At 44.3% G+C, this 14878-nt stretch overlaps 1 protein-coding gene across 4 annotated transcripts in view; it reads left to right on the top strand.

Moving 5' to 3' along the window:
- LOC144797609 (B-cadherin-like) overlaps nucleotides 1-14878 on the top strand; it is a 696579-nt gene that overhangs the window by 516413 nt on the left and 165288 nt on the right. For 3 of the 4 annotated variants that reach the window (XM_078668297.1, XM_078668296.1, XM_078668298.1), the window contains exons 5-8: nucleotides 1413-1568; nucleotides 5227-5371; nucleotides 8410-8585; nucleotides 8753-8881. The exons of the other annotated variant lie outside the window; for it this stretch is intronic. In XM_078668297.1, coding sequence (XP_078524423.1) covers nucleotides 1413-1568; nucleotides 5227-5371; nucleotides 8410-8585; nucleotides 8753-8881 — 606 coding nt within the window. The remainder of the gene's footprint in view (nucleotides 1-1412; nucleotides 1569-5226; nucleotides 5372-8409; nucleotides 8586-8752; nucleotides 8882-14878) is intronic. 4 annotated transcript variants of the gene reach the window in all.

The raw sequence follows: 14878 nt of genomic DNA on the forward strand, positions 1-14878 counted from the left end.
GCCCTGCAGATACCCATTTTATGCATCGGAATAAAGTGTAAAGTTATTTAACACACTAATATTCAGAAACCTGTATTATCAATCGAAAGCTAAGGGGCAAAAACACTGGATTGACTCAAAGCCATCAAGGACATATTGCAGCTTGTGTTGGCAAAATGTTATTGCATTGAGTGAATTGTTTTATTCGTTTCTTCACCAGTTTGTCATGGCTTTAATGAGCATGAATCAAAAATGAAGTGTTGTGGTCATTTGCAACACTTATTTTAATTGTTTATATAAAAATAAATGCTAGAGTCCTCCAGTCAAACGCCTGCAGTCCTTCCTTTGCACATTGTGAACACTCTTTTGTGAACTGTCATCTCACTTTAATGGCACCTAACGAGTCTCGTTTCAAGTATTACTTTTAAATCTTGCCATCGCAGCTTTAGCTGTTTGCTTGAAGAAAGGCCGATTGTGCACATTACTTAGCAATGTCTTCATGGCGCTTTTTTCTTGTTTCTGGTTGGCCTTCCTGTCCATTTAATTGGCCCGCTTCTTATTTGATATCTTTCCTCCGTCTTGTGTTCATTGATCTCCTAAAATATACCCTTTTGACAGGATGGCTAGTACCTTCCACAGCTCGCAGCAGGAAACAGATTTTTTTGTTATTCTTTGAGCTCTCCTTGGGAGTGCCTGTTTTCTTGCTCCCTCCATTGGGTGCCGTTTCAAGACTCGCATCGCAAATATGCATGCCCTCCACCATTGTTCTCCCTTCCCTCCCTGCTTACTGTGGCTGTCCGCGGCACAGTGGTGACTAGCTGCACCTATGGTCCTTCTTTCGCCCCACGCAGGGTCCCTGGTGCCTCATTTGATTCGGACCTCTGTCCCTTTATTCTTTTTTTAATTTGTATTTTTTTATTTAACGTAGATGCAGGCGCTCACAAGGTTTACTACTGGGTCACGCCTTTCTCTCTAATGCACTTTCGCACACCATGTTTTTTTTAATTTAGTACTCCAATATGGGTATGCCCCATCTTGGAGCATTCAATTTGAATTTCAAAGATTAAGCCACCCCCCTCTTTTTATACCTTTTTGGGCAGATGTTAATCATGGTCAAAGCGAACAGGTTGGCTGCCAGATTTCAAAGGCAAGACCTGATCGATCACTGGAGATACACCGAGTGGAGTATGCTGGAGTTATTGTATTCTTGCTGCCTGCACAAATGCACATTGAGTCTTTCTGAATGTTTAATTTCACGTGCTAAATGGTTTTATGCTTTTATTCGTCAAACTGCAATGTATGGAGTTTATTGAACACTTCTCTTCAGGAGCTGGTTCTACATTTATGTTCTGTCTTTTGCCACAGCACATTTTTTACATGCCATCTTGCAAAATGGTTTGACGGAAGTTAAGTGGTTTCTATACTATCTTTAGATCAAATGCAACAAGGGTAAAGGAATAAAGGTCTTCTACAGCATCACTGGGGAAGGAGCAGACCAGCCGCCTGAAGGATTATTCACTTGTGAGAGGAACACCGGTTGGTTGTCCGTAACCCAACCTCTGGACCGCGAAAAGAAGGATCAATATGTGGTGAGACTCAATCACTTGCTCTGTGCAGAGGGAGAGGACCCTAAAAATATTCCTGGCCCATGTTGCCTCCTTGCTCCAATGTGCTGTTATGGGCGTGCTTTCATATGGTTTAGCCATGGGCCATTTCTCCCACTAAAGCTGGATTTGGATGTATTGGATGCCCCAATGAACGGTAATGGCCAGGGTTTAGAATATAGTGCATAAATCCCTTGCAAATCCAGCTTGGCTAACTAGATGTATATTGGGTTTTTTGCACCATGTGTCTTGATCCACCATGTTGTGTGATTAAATGAGTCCACAGGAGAGCAGCACTAGTTCTTCCACGGTGTGCTAGTAGAATATCCTGCTGAGATGCGTGCGTCAGCATTAACCTATGGAAGAGGCTAATGCTGTGGAACCACATATTAGGGCTAGTAACTAGCTTAAGTATATAAGCTACCTTTTTTGTTTGGATTGTGTAGAGCAGCAGGAGAACTAGAGATAGTATTTAATCTAACTCCGAAGAAGTTAGTAGCTTGTTTACCCCTTTGGGATACTCTAGTAATAAAAGCAATTTTTTCAGCAATGTTTTTCAGCGTTTTATCACAAGTGAACTCTAGATCTTTGTCCGCGTCCTAAATGCTGCTCAACAGCTCTTTATAGGTCTGGATGTCTTGCTTATTTCCAACAAAATCATAATAAAAATGCGTACCAATAGATGGATCGAGGAGCTTTCTTTCTGCCATCTTAATTTATGGATTTGTTCCCACTTTCCTTTCGCCCACCTCCGCCTGCTGCTTGGGGCAGTTGGTCAGCCTAATTCAGCCATTGGCTCTCTACACTGCATAGGCCCATTTTTCCACCAAGAACGTAATCCAACTAAGTACCAGGGCTGGTCGACCAACCTTTCACTTGAGCTTTAAAAAAGTATTTTTTGGAAAAGTGCCTTTTTGTCGAGCGTCAGCGAAAGACCTATTGTTGCCCGTATTTGGGAATGTAGACACGAGAGGTGCACGAGCGCAGATTTGACCTCGTGGGCGCGCACCGCGCCGTGCCCCTCTCGTGCCTCACATTCCCGTGCGCACACAGGCACACGTACACACGCTGCCGCCCCACCACACACACATGCAGGCAGGCACACACGTACAACACACGCAGGCACATACAAGCGCACCCCCCCCCCCCGGGCTTACATACACACAAACGCGCACACACACTCCCAACCCCGCTCACCGGGCACACGCAGGGCTTCCATCACTGGGGGGGGGGGGGGGCGGGCACCGTCAATGTGCCCCGATGCCCCCCTCACCGGCTCCTCTCGTCCTGTCCCTCCGTGTCCAGACTCCGCAGCCCGCTCTGTTGTTTCTCTGCCCCTTATGGGCAGTTTGTGCGTGTCACGCCGCTCCTTTCTCCCGGCCGGAAATCCTATTTGCGTGTCAGGCCTCGTTTTCACCACGCATTTGTTTTGTTGCTGGCTTGTTTAAAACTGCGCTTGTTTAACATGTAGTCTATTCGGTCCTAAAATGAAAGGTGATTTGTTTTGAGCAGTATTCAATCTAATCTGTTTCTCGTGTCTAAATTAACTTAAACTTATATTTAGTCATGCCGTAAGTTACTTCACGCTTCTCAGAAATCAGATGTGAAAAGTATTGCTCTGTCTTGCATTCCGCTGTGCCAGACACATCTGCTGGTGATGTACTCTGCGGAGCAGCAGCATCTTTCTAGTTAATAAGCATGTTATTTACTTCAATCAGCGCATTGCAGCAAAGTCTGCGATCACAGCCAGCCAAATCTGTTAATGCCTCCCCTAACCTGCCCCTCCCTACACCCAGGACACTGTGGCATGTTAAACTCCCAGCCGCTTGTAACACAGCGCGCCATGGCATGGCGACAGCTTGTTTTTTTTTTCTCTCCTGATAGATCACATTTGTTTGTGTGGAGTTCGAGTTGCCCAACAGACACACAGCTTGATTGACTTCTGACACTGATATCATCCCGACGAATGTCGGCGACAGTGACACGCATCTTAAAACAAAGACGCTAGACGTTAGAATAGTGAAGTATGCCACTCAGTGATACAATTAACATATTCACTATTTTACTTAGGCCAGCGCAAGTGCTCTTCTAGACCTCCTGTGAAGTGCTCCTAAAGTGCACCTAGTAGAGTGAAAAACACGAACGGCTTATAACAATTCAAAACGGGTAATCTGAAAGGTGGAAACTGAACAGTAACCCTATACAACCAAGCCACGTCCTCCAGATACACGACCCACCTGAATTACCATAAATTGCATCTTCAAAAAAAAAACTAACTCGAAGGGTAGCGAAATTGAAATTGTGAAATAGAAATATGAAATTTCGTCCTACAACCCAGGTCCATTCAGCTATACTTTGCATCACAAAAAATAACCGGTTTAAAACAGTTTTTATTTTAGATAATCCTGCCCGTTTTAAACATTTCTGAAGGCAAAGCCAACCCGACTTCGCTGGCATTCAAACATATGTCTTGCAGGGTCAACTCTCCTCCATCCCCCATCCCCATTAAGTCAAAAGTTACATTGCAAACTTGCAGAAATCTCAATGAAATGAAAGTTCCCGCTGTACAACTGAAATAACCACATTTACTCTGCCGAAGTAATCTACATTTTAAGATAATCTGTGCAACCATTCAACAACTGGTTCAAATATGTTCTCTAAATGTTTCAAGCTTCATTACAAATGTCACAAAAAAATGTTAATATTTCACTTCTGTTATTGGATTTTCGTCACAATAAAATACACTGAACATAATCTTCACAAGTTATTTACAAAAGTTTAAGCTATTGCCATTATAAATTAAAAACTTTTGTAAGCATTATTTATTTAATAAAATGAAGACATTATTTGTAATATCAATACATCGAAGTCACGCAAATACAACACATTGCATTACAAATGCTATAGGTGTCACATTTGTGAAAGTTAAAACTATTGGCATTGTAAATGACAAAGCTATTAATTTCGTTATTTTCAAAACCAACACATAAATAGTCATTTACAATATCACTAGCTCAAACTTTCCTAATGCAAGACCTATTGCATTGCCAATTTGTTTCTTAGATTTTTTTTGGGGGGGGGGGTTCTTGCTATCATACACAGCCGCTTTTGACTGCAGTGTTTTTTTCTTAACTTTTGTAATGTTTATTGTAGGTTTGCATAAAAACTGATTCGCCAAGGCTAGATCTATTAATTCGCTTAATCTTGTTTTAAAATGAAGCAGTCTGTAGGTGTTTGAAAAGCCTCCTGGGCCAGTGTGCTGCATGTTGATTTGCTTGAACAAACGGTTGTTGTGTTAATGGCAAAGTAGATTACAAATGTTATGTTTGAAACCCTAGACGTCTGTCTTGATGCCATAAATGATGCCAAACCTGGGTTCTTTCATCATAACTACAAACTCGTTTGCGGTCCACCCTTTCTTTATAAAACTTGCTCCCAAGTTTCCTTTCTGCATATATCTCAGGCTATTTCTTCTGTTCGGTTCATGTTTACTTCTTTGAGCACTCTAGCTGCCTTCAATATTTTACTGCAAGTGGACCAGGCTTAGGACTGGGTTAGAAAGGCCAGTATTACTTCAGTCAAAGACCTTCTCTTTTGGGTGGTGTTTACATACATTACTTTGCTCTTGGTGTGTTCTCTGCAGCTGAACTCTCATGCGGTCACGGAGAATGGGTTGCCTGCCGAGGAACCCATGGAAATCATCATCAAGGTGACTGATCAGAATGACAACCGCCCAGTGTTCACGGAATCTGTCTTCAAGGGTTCTGTAGAGGAGATGGCGACGCCAGGTAATGTGTTTATAGAGCACCGTTTAGATCTTTTCAATCACACACATCTGGCAACAGCCAGTCCATTTTCCCTACTAACTGGCAGGTGTGCTAGATGGTAGTCTGTGATCTGAAATACAGAATGTTTTCACAATATCCACTATCTTTTTCAACTAAATGTTTTGTTTGCTTACAGTTTACAAGCTCATATAAAAATATTTTGTAGTCTATGTAGCTGATATGCTTAAAGTGTATAAAAACACTAATAGAGCGAGGAATTGTTTCAAGCCTTCCTTAATAAATTAAAATTTTAGCCACATGCAATAGGATTATTAGTTTGGGATTAAAGACTACACACTTAAAGGAATAATCATACCCCTTGTTAAAGTGAACCCTCAAATTCACGAAATTAACCCGAGCTTAACCCTCTGGTAACAGAGTTAATCTTGATTCAGGGCAGTAGGTAAAGTATTTCTTGCAGTACCAAAATAGTAAAAATAATAAATCCCAAACCGTATTAGTAAAATGGAATCCAATTTATTAAGTAAAATGACTCCAATGATAAAAAAAATCCAGTAAGGGAAACCAGGGATTAATTCTTACTCCTTTAACCCCTTGCATGCTGATGACGAGCTGAGCTCGTCCTCCGCGTTACCTGCCGTGTGCTGATGACGAGCTGAGCTAGTCATGTAACACGGTAATTTTTAAAATGCCGCATACCGCGGGAGAAGCCGCTGCACGCATGCGGTTAAGTAGGAGTATCACAAGAAGTGCAAACAGAAGTCAGAGGTTGTTAGGCTGGGACATCGGCGCAATTTGCTGCTAACTGTGATGAAGCACAGATCAGATAGTCCCACTAGGAGCATTCCGGTCAAACATTTTACCTTCTGACTTGTCTGTTAATTCCCAATCCACCACAGGCGTATACTTCTGAAGTCCCTCACGATGGACACTTCTGGACTCTATTGTAGGCATCTGCCTAAGTCTTTTCTAGGTCCAGTTGCCACTGGTCAGCTACATGAAGCTTGTTGTATTCTAGTAGTTTGAACATAAGGTCCGCTCTATGACCCTTGGAGTGTGCGTCTTTGTTCTGGATATTGGAGGGAGCAGGTCCAGTCTTTCAAGAATCCTCCCAGGTCACAGACCGCTGGTTCAGTCTACTGATTTTTCCACAGGGGCAGGCGTGTTCTGAAGTAGGTGTTTGGAGATGCTATGTTTATGCCTGGCATGAGCTAGTGTGTGTGGGAATGACTCATGGGCCCATCCTAACCAATGGGTTTAAGGTTCCTGGGGAGACCACGCCCCATCTAAAAAATGCAAAAGTGTCGAGTTTTGGCCACATCAAATGTAGGCTCGAAGGGGTTTTTGTGGGCAGTGTACTAAGGTAATCCTAACATACTACCACATCACATTCTTAAATCCAGCTTGAAGCAGTCACTGTACTCCAATAAACCCAGAGATAGAAGTCTGGTGGAACAAAAGTAGGGCTTTAAAGCAAATAGTGGATGCACGAGAATGGTCTCAGTATCCTGCTCCATCTTTTCAAGTGCGCCCCAGTGTTATAATTAAAACTTACACCAAAGATTTCTCTCAAATGCTCCAATGTTTTTTATGTAAACCCAGCAGACCAGTCAAACAAAATGTGACGCTGTCAAAAAATGCTCACAGCCCGTATTCTGCTTAGTCTGTTAGGTTCAGAAGAGTCCTCTGCCCTCGAGTCACCCTATTGTTTGCTGTTGGGAGGCATTTCAGACCTTCATATCTATTCAAATTCTAATCCCTAACTGGGTGACCTTTAAGAACAAATGCATATTAGTCTGCAGCAATTTCAGGTTGGTAAAAGGTTACTTTCTGACGGTTAACTTTTCTTAATATTTATAAAAAATCTCACTAACCTTAAGTTAGTTATTTAACGTTAAAGTATTTTTCTAGATAGTCCCATTGCTGATATACAAAGATTTTGAATGTTTTCTACAGAAGTCAACTCTGCCTGTCACACAGAAAAAAGCTTTTTGGGACTAGTCACTTTAAGGACATGTTAACTTGGTATTTCTACATGTCCTACCTTTTCATGCCATGCAGTATAGGCTACAAAACCTACATAGGGTGGCTTGTTAATGTTTAAATGGAGGACTTTTACCTGTCAAATGATTTTTATTTTGACTGTTCGAATTGCAGTTTTTAAACTGCTGCAGCCATGCTACACTGGTAGGGCTGAAGCCATGTTTACCCTGCCACTGTAGCAGGTGGCTTAATAGGTATTGCAGCCCTGGTGAAAATCAACTTTCAGGCCCTTGGTATATCTTGTATCATATACTAGGGACTAATAGGAAAGTTACTTACGCTAGATGTATACCAATTTCTCAATGTTGAAAGGAGGAGTACAGGCACTTTACAACTCTATCTGTGCACTTTAGCTCCGAGTTCCTAAAGTCAGTAAAAAATATAGGGTCCAGCAATAGTTGAAAGGTTCAGGAAGACCAGACACATAAAAGCAAATTTCCTACCCCAAATGTCTGTAGTGTGGAATATTCCAGGGTATTCCTAGTTAATCTCCTATAACTGACTCTGGTATACTGTGCTTGGATTGTAGGATGAATGGCCTTCTGTTGATACTTGTAAGCTTTTTCATGCAACTAAAAAGCCACCCTGAACTGAGCATTAACTTCAGTCACTCCTCTAGGATATTTGAACTCTTTGCCTCAAATGTTTGATGTATTAATGAGTAGTTAAAATCTCTTCCACTCTTCCACTCTTCCACTCTTATGCTTTTTTAGAACGCTGGTTTTCAGATTTAGTTTGTTTAGGTATTTGTTTGTCATTTGTATTGGCTCCCTGCTATTCTGGTTATTTGCCGGACTTCCAACTGAGGTTAACTGCTTTAATAATGCTGTGATTATTAACTGCAGTGTTGGCACAAGTCGCTTAATAGAGTCTAGCCTTCGACAGACACCTTTTTGCCTTGTCTATTGTGGAAGTTGAAGTAAAGTAGAGCAATTTTAATCTTGTCATGCTGTAAATGATGTATTTGATTCTTTGCATTCACCTCTTAACCATAGGTACCTCTGTAATGGTGATATCTGCCACCGATCTCGATGACTCCATAAATACATACAATGGAATACTAGGTTATTCCATCCTCAACCAGGAACCCAAGGAGCCGACTGACCATATGTTCACCGTCAACAAAGAAACCGGTGTCATCAGTGTGATTGCGAGTGGCCTAGACAGAGAGGTCAGTAAAGACCTTTATTGAGCGGGTCTCCTTGGTTCAGTGTTTTTGCTTCCAGTAAAGGGGTTTTTGCTACGATAGGGCCAGTCTTGTTTTTTTTTTTTTTTTTTTTAATTGGTATGAGTAGTCCATGTTTACTAAAGTTTCGTGCTCACCCCTTGTCTTTACAGAGGGTCAGGGTATATACACTGACTGTGCAGGCTGCTGACATGGAAGGAGAAGGCTTAACAACTACTGCAACTGCAGAAATTGAAATAAAGGACACCAATGACCATGCGCCCATCTTTGACCCAAAAACGGTAACTCTTACTTTTTGTGTAAGCAAAAGCTTAACCTTTCCAGTACTGCTTAGCTATACAAATCAGGAACACTATGGGAGCTTTAGATTGCTATTGCTTATGTATTAAACTTCCACTCCTGCTTTAACTTTGGTCTCATTGAGCTAGGATAATCCTGCTTGGTAAGTTTCGATTAGCCTGTACAGGAAACCACGGGGTGTACACACATTGCAGGCTTAAAGCAGTGCCTGGTATCCAACATGGCTAGATTCTCTACATCCACGTGCTTCCTTATCTCCAGTCAGATTTTCTGTTTAAAATTGTAGTTTTTTTTCAATGCATTTTTTTCATTCGACAGAAATAACTATGGTTTCCCAAAATGCCGTGGGTGGGGGTGGTGAGATTGGGGGGAGGGGGGGGGGGGGGGGGGTCAGAGTGTCCAATAATGGGTCGACACTCTTGGTCAGGCATTGGTATTAAGTTCTCCAGTATTAGGGTGTCTTTCATAGATTCACATGCTTGAATATTCCCCGTCGTCGGAGTGGGAGTCCCACGGTAAATAAAATAGCAATAACATACTAATGTATGTGTAAAACATAACACATGAAATACACATTAGAAAATAGGCAGTAAATGCTTAGACATAATTCCACATAGGGATACATGAAAAGAGAAAAACACTTGTAGCCTATTCCTGTCATTATGTTGGTCCAAACTAGCCAATTAGGCGCCAGCAGCCCTCCAGAACCTTCTCCTCAGAGTTCAGCACCTCAGATTTTCAACCGCACGTCGTGTGTAAGGGAGTCTCCCTGAGCTCTGCTCAGTTTTCTCTATTTCTTCAGGTTTTCCTGTGTCTACAAGTAAGAGGTCTCTCCAGACCTTGCTCTTGTGGAAAGCTGCGTCTTTATTCAGAAGATCCACACAGTAAGTGTATTTACTGTCTTTACCCCGACCATGATGTGGGAAAGTAAGTTCTGTAGAACTTTTTCTACAAAAACTCTAAAGGGACAGGGAAGGCCGCCTCCTGCTGTGGCTTGAGACTTAAGGACAAGGATGGTGTACTTTCTCATGCCGAAAGTCTCCTGGTCGTTCCCAAGCAATTTCAAAACTTAGTAGTGTGCAGGAGTTGCCCTCACCTTTCATCAAGAGGAAGAGGTCTCTTTGACCCCTTGCGGTGTCTTCACCACTACCTACTACTTCAACGCCCACGAGACCTGTCTCTCAGGAGTCTACTGCATCTTCTACTCATGTTTCTGTGAAAAAACCTGCCTCTGTGTCGACTGGAGCGTCGACAGTCGTTCCGACGACAATCTGCCATCTCAGGATCGTCTATGACACCAGTGGCGACGACTGTCTCGCCGACTAAGGCAACCCTTAGTTTCAAGACTGTACCATCTCCCCGTCGACTACCAAGTCATCGTCGATGGATGTAAAGAAATTACATTAGTCGACGAGTGCCCCGTCGACAGTCCTCTTCGTCGACTAAGGCAACGTCGACGCCATTACTGTCGACGGCAGAACCGTCGACCATAACAGATTCTGCCAGTGTAGCTCAATCTGCGACTTCTTCTACGTATGCCTCTCTGCTATTGCTGCCATTGTCGTCCACTGGGTCTGTCAATGTTGAGTCTCTTCACCAGCGCCGCAAGCTGCCTGTATTTATTTATTCAAAGTTTTATATAGCGCGAACAAGATCTTTGCAGATATCAGAGCGCTTTACAGAAACAAAGGGTAAGCGGAACAAGAAGGTGATTAAACAAGCTATAGGAAGCAATATATTAGTCGGTAGTAAGTGAGTAGCAAAGTAGGATAGCAATCATGTAAAAAAATATAATACCAATAAACAATCAGGTAACCAATAATACAAAAGCCGTGCAATGTCTTAGATCCAGCAACAATAGAGTTCAGGTGAACTTAGCCATAAGGATGGCTTTTACCTTTTTCTTAAAAAATGCAGTGGAGGAGATAAGCCTGGTTTCAGGAGGGAGTGCATTCCAGATCCTGGGTGCCATTCCTGAGAAGGAGCGTTTGTATGTTTTTTCCTTCCGGAATCTTCGCGGTTTCAGGAGGATTTTCTTTGTGCTTCTGTTGGATCTCGAGCCTCCTGGTATCGTCAGCTTTTGAGTGAGGTAGTTGGGTGACTTGTGGTGAACGGGCAGGTGTCATACAGGCGATTTTCAGCTGTATTCTGGCTTCAAAAGGCAGCCAGTTCAGGGATTTTAAGTGGGGGGGGGGGGGAAGAGATATGTGCAAATGTTTTCTTGAGCCAGTGATGAGTCTCGCGGCAGAGTTCAAGGAGGCTCTGAGGGGTGCGGTTGTTGATAGGGGCAGTCCGCTGAGAGCCACAATTCCGTAGTCTATGCAAGGGATGACTAGGGCTTGTACAGCAGTTTGGAAGTACTTAGCTGGGAGGAAGGGTTTAAGTTTCCTCAGTGTTGATTTGGAAAATAACTCCTTTAGTTGCTTTGCTAATGTGCTGCTGCATGTTGGGATTGGCGTCCAGTGTGATGCCTAAGGATCTCGCGGAGTCCACGATGGTGGGTTGGACATGGAGTGCAGTTAGGTGATTGAGCCAGGTTTGGGTGGTGGCGATTTTCGCGGGAGGTGAGATCAAAAGGAATTCAGTTTTTAGAGCATTTAGTTTGAGGTGATTGTCGGCCAACCATGATTGGGTGTTTCTTAGTGTGGAGTTCAGAAGTTCGATGTCTTCCGGGGATTGTAGCTTGAGGTAAAGTTGAGTGTCATCGGCGTACATATGGAAGTGTACATTCGATGCTTGAAGCAAGGTGGTGAGTGGTTCCATGACGAGGTTGAACAATGTGGGGGATAGGGAAGATCCTTGTGGGACGCCTAAAGTTACAGGCACAGATGACGACATCACGTTGTTGATCTTGAACTTCTGAGACTGGTTATGTAGGAAGTGAACCATTTGAGAACAGTCCCGGATAAACCCATTCTGGTGTTTAACAACTCCAGTAGATTCTTATGTTTGACAGTGTCAAATGCTGAGAGGAATCGTGGCCTGTGGACCAGATTTCCATCCGTGATCCACAGCCTCCCTCACCCTTGTTTGCCACAGACTCTGAGCAGGACTCTGAGGAAGATTTACACGAGTCTATTAGAGCAGCATGTAGTCCATCTGATTTGGTCATCAAGTGCCAAGATTATAGTAATGATGATGAAGACCAATATTTCCAACAGGAAACTACGCCGGTTCAAGTTCGTACTGCGATGTTACCCTTGTCGCGCTTCTCTAATCTCCAGCATATGTTGGACGACTAGAATAGACGTTTTCTGTCATCTCCACAGGTGCCTTCAGTCACTTCTATTCTGCTGCCTGCTACGGTACTGGCTCCGGCTCCTCTGGCGCCTCTGCCAACTTCTGTATGCCAATGAAGAGGATAAGGTTTCTCCGGACCGCGAAGATGGTGACGATATGGCGGAGTGGGATAACTACCAAGTTCAGACACCGTCACCATCTCCGGTCACACCAGGAGATTCTCCTCCTGTGGATATTGCCAGTTTCCATCAGCTGATAGATAGGGCGGCTCAATGCTTCAAGTTGCCTAGAGTCCAGAGGGAGGATTGCTTCCTCTATGATTTTAAAAATCAGCCATTCAAGCAAGTTCATACTGTTCCCATTATTGACTTTATCTGGGCTGAAGGAGTGAAATTGATGCAGACCCCAAATTCACTACCGGCTCAGATGCCCCGATTGGAAAAGATGTATAAAGAACCTGTCTGCACTCCAGCGTGCCTCATTGGACAGCCAAAACCAGATTCAGTGGTTACACAAGCAGCTCGGCATCATTCTCGAACCCTGCGTCTGCTGTTACTGCCCCACCAGATCGCGAAGGTCGTCGCATAGACGCTATAGACCGCAAATTTTCCACGATTGCTTCCACCAGTGAGAGCGGCCAATGCTTTGGCCATTTTGGGGCGTTACCACCGCCAGATGTGGGCAGAAATGTCTGATTTTGTGGCCTTGATTCCGGATGCTTCAAAGGCGGAAGCTTTGCAACATCTCCAAGGAGAGAGAACATTGGAAGAGAATTGATTGTGCCATTGACATCTCCTGTACTGGTTTCCGACAACTCGCTGGAGCGGCTGTTCTACGCAGGCAGGGTTGGTTGCGTTCCACATCTTTCCGACTAGAGGTACAGGCGAAGATCCTGGATATGCCTTATGACGGTGAGTGTTTGTTTGGGGCTCATGTTGAAGCGTTACAGTCCATCAAGAGACACTGACACTGCTCGCTCTCTAGGAACCTTGCAGTTTTGGAAACAGCCCTTTCGGGGTGCATGTGCACGCGGCACCTACCTAGTCTACTTTTCGAGGGGGAAGCAATCCATATCGCTCCTACAACCAAGGCAACCAACGCTACTCTAACACCCAGCAGCAGTCTTCCCGACAGCAGTCTTTTAAAACCCATAGAGGGAAATATTCTTACAGAGGATCTGCTCCCAAGCGACAATGACTTGCCTTTACCCCAAAAAGTTGGAGGTCGAATCTCCCTGATCTGTTCTCAATGGTCCTCCATCACCTTGGACCGCTGGCTTCTGGACATCGTGGAGAGGCCATGCTTTGGAGTTCATCAAACTTCCTCCGCCCACTCCACCTTCCGGCCCACCACCAGCACACCTCAAGGAACTATTACATCAAGTTTGCCTTATGATACAGGAGGGTGCCGTCGTAGTGGTGCCCAAGTCTCAAAGGGGGAAGGGATTTTATTCCCGTTTTTCCTTGTCATCAAGAAGACGCTGGATTGGCGGACGATATTGGACTCTACGTCTTCAGGGTGTCCAGATTGTTCCTTACCTGGACAACTGTCTCCTAAAATCAGTCTCGCACGCAGCTGCTTCAGAACACTCCTTTGTCAGGAGGTGTTTCGCTCCCTCGGTCTTTCCATCAACATGGCCAAGTCCCAATTGCATCCAGCAACCTGCAAGAACTTTCATGGGGCCATGTTGAATACAACTCCTGCAAAAGCATTTGTATCTCAGGAGCGGCAACAAAAGATTCTTCAATTGTCTCTTCTACGGACAAAACAGTCCATTTCAGTCAGACTAAAGTAATTTCTAGGGATGGTGTCATCGTGCATTGCATTGATCCCAAATTGCAGACTACAGACACGCCCCATTCAAGAGTAACTGGATGGACAGTGGCGTCAGTCACCGGTTCCTTCAACGACTTAGTATGTCACCACCCGCATGAGAGCGGCCCTCAAATGGTGGGCGCGGCCATCCAATCTTTCGACGGTCGTCTTTCCTTTCCATCACTCCGGAACTTACTCTGACGACGGTCGCCTCATTGGAAGGATGGGGTGCTCATCTTCAAGGCCTATCCATAAAGGGCAAGTGGACTTTGCCTCAGAGCCTGGCACATCAACAGGTTGGAGCTGATGGCCATTTATGTGGCGCTCAATTCCTTTCATCTCTTGATCGAAGGACAGTCCGTACTTATTCAGACGGACAACACAGCCAGCATGCATTATATAAACAAGCAGGGCGGGACAAAGTCTCCATTCTTTTCTCATCTGGCGCAGTCTATCTGGGACTGGGCTCTAAGTCACCGTCACTCTCACTGCAGTCCACCTCCCAGGAGTCTCCAATATCCTAGCGAATTCCCTCAGCAGGTCTACGTCATGGAGCCACGAGTGGGAGTTGCATCAACAATCACTCGAGCTGATTTTTCGGAGATGGGGGCGTCTGCCGCTGGATCTCTTTGCCACACCACAGAACCGGAAATGCCATCTTATGCAAGCTGGCATCCCCACCGAGGGTCACAGAGCAATGCCCTTTTGATGAATTGGTGCAATCTGTTTGCTTACGCTTTTCCTCCAATCCCTCTGGTGCCTCGGGTATTGTGGAAGATGCGGAGACAGCCTTGCCACATTCTTCTGATCGCCCCCAGATGGCCTCATCGGGCATGGTTTTCAGAGCTGCTTCTATCCCAGTGTGAGCCCATCCGTCTTCATCCTCAGGTGGATCTCCTCACGATGGACAAGGGTCAGATTTG

This window comes from Lissotriton helveticus, chromosome 12 (genome assembly GCF_964261635.1).
Source record: "Lissotriton helveticus chromosome 12, aLisHel1.1, whole genome shotgun sequence".
In the NCBI taxonomy this organism is placed as follows: Eukaryota; Metazoa; Chordata; class Amphibia; order Caudata; family Salamandridae; genus Lissotriton; species Lissotriton helveticus.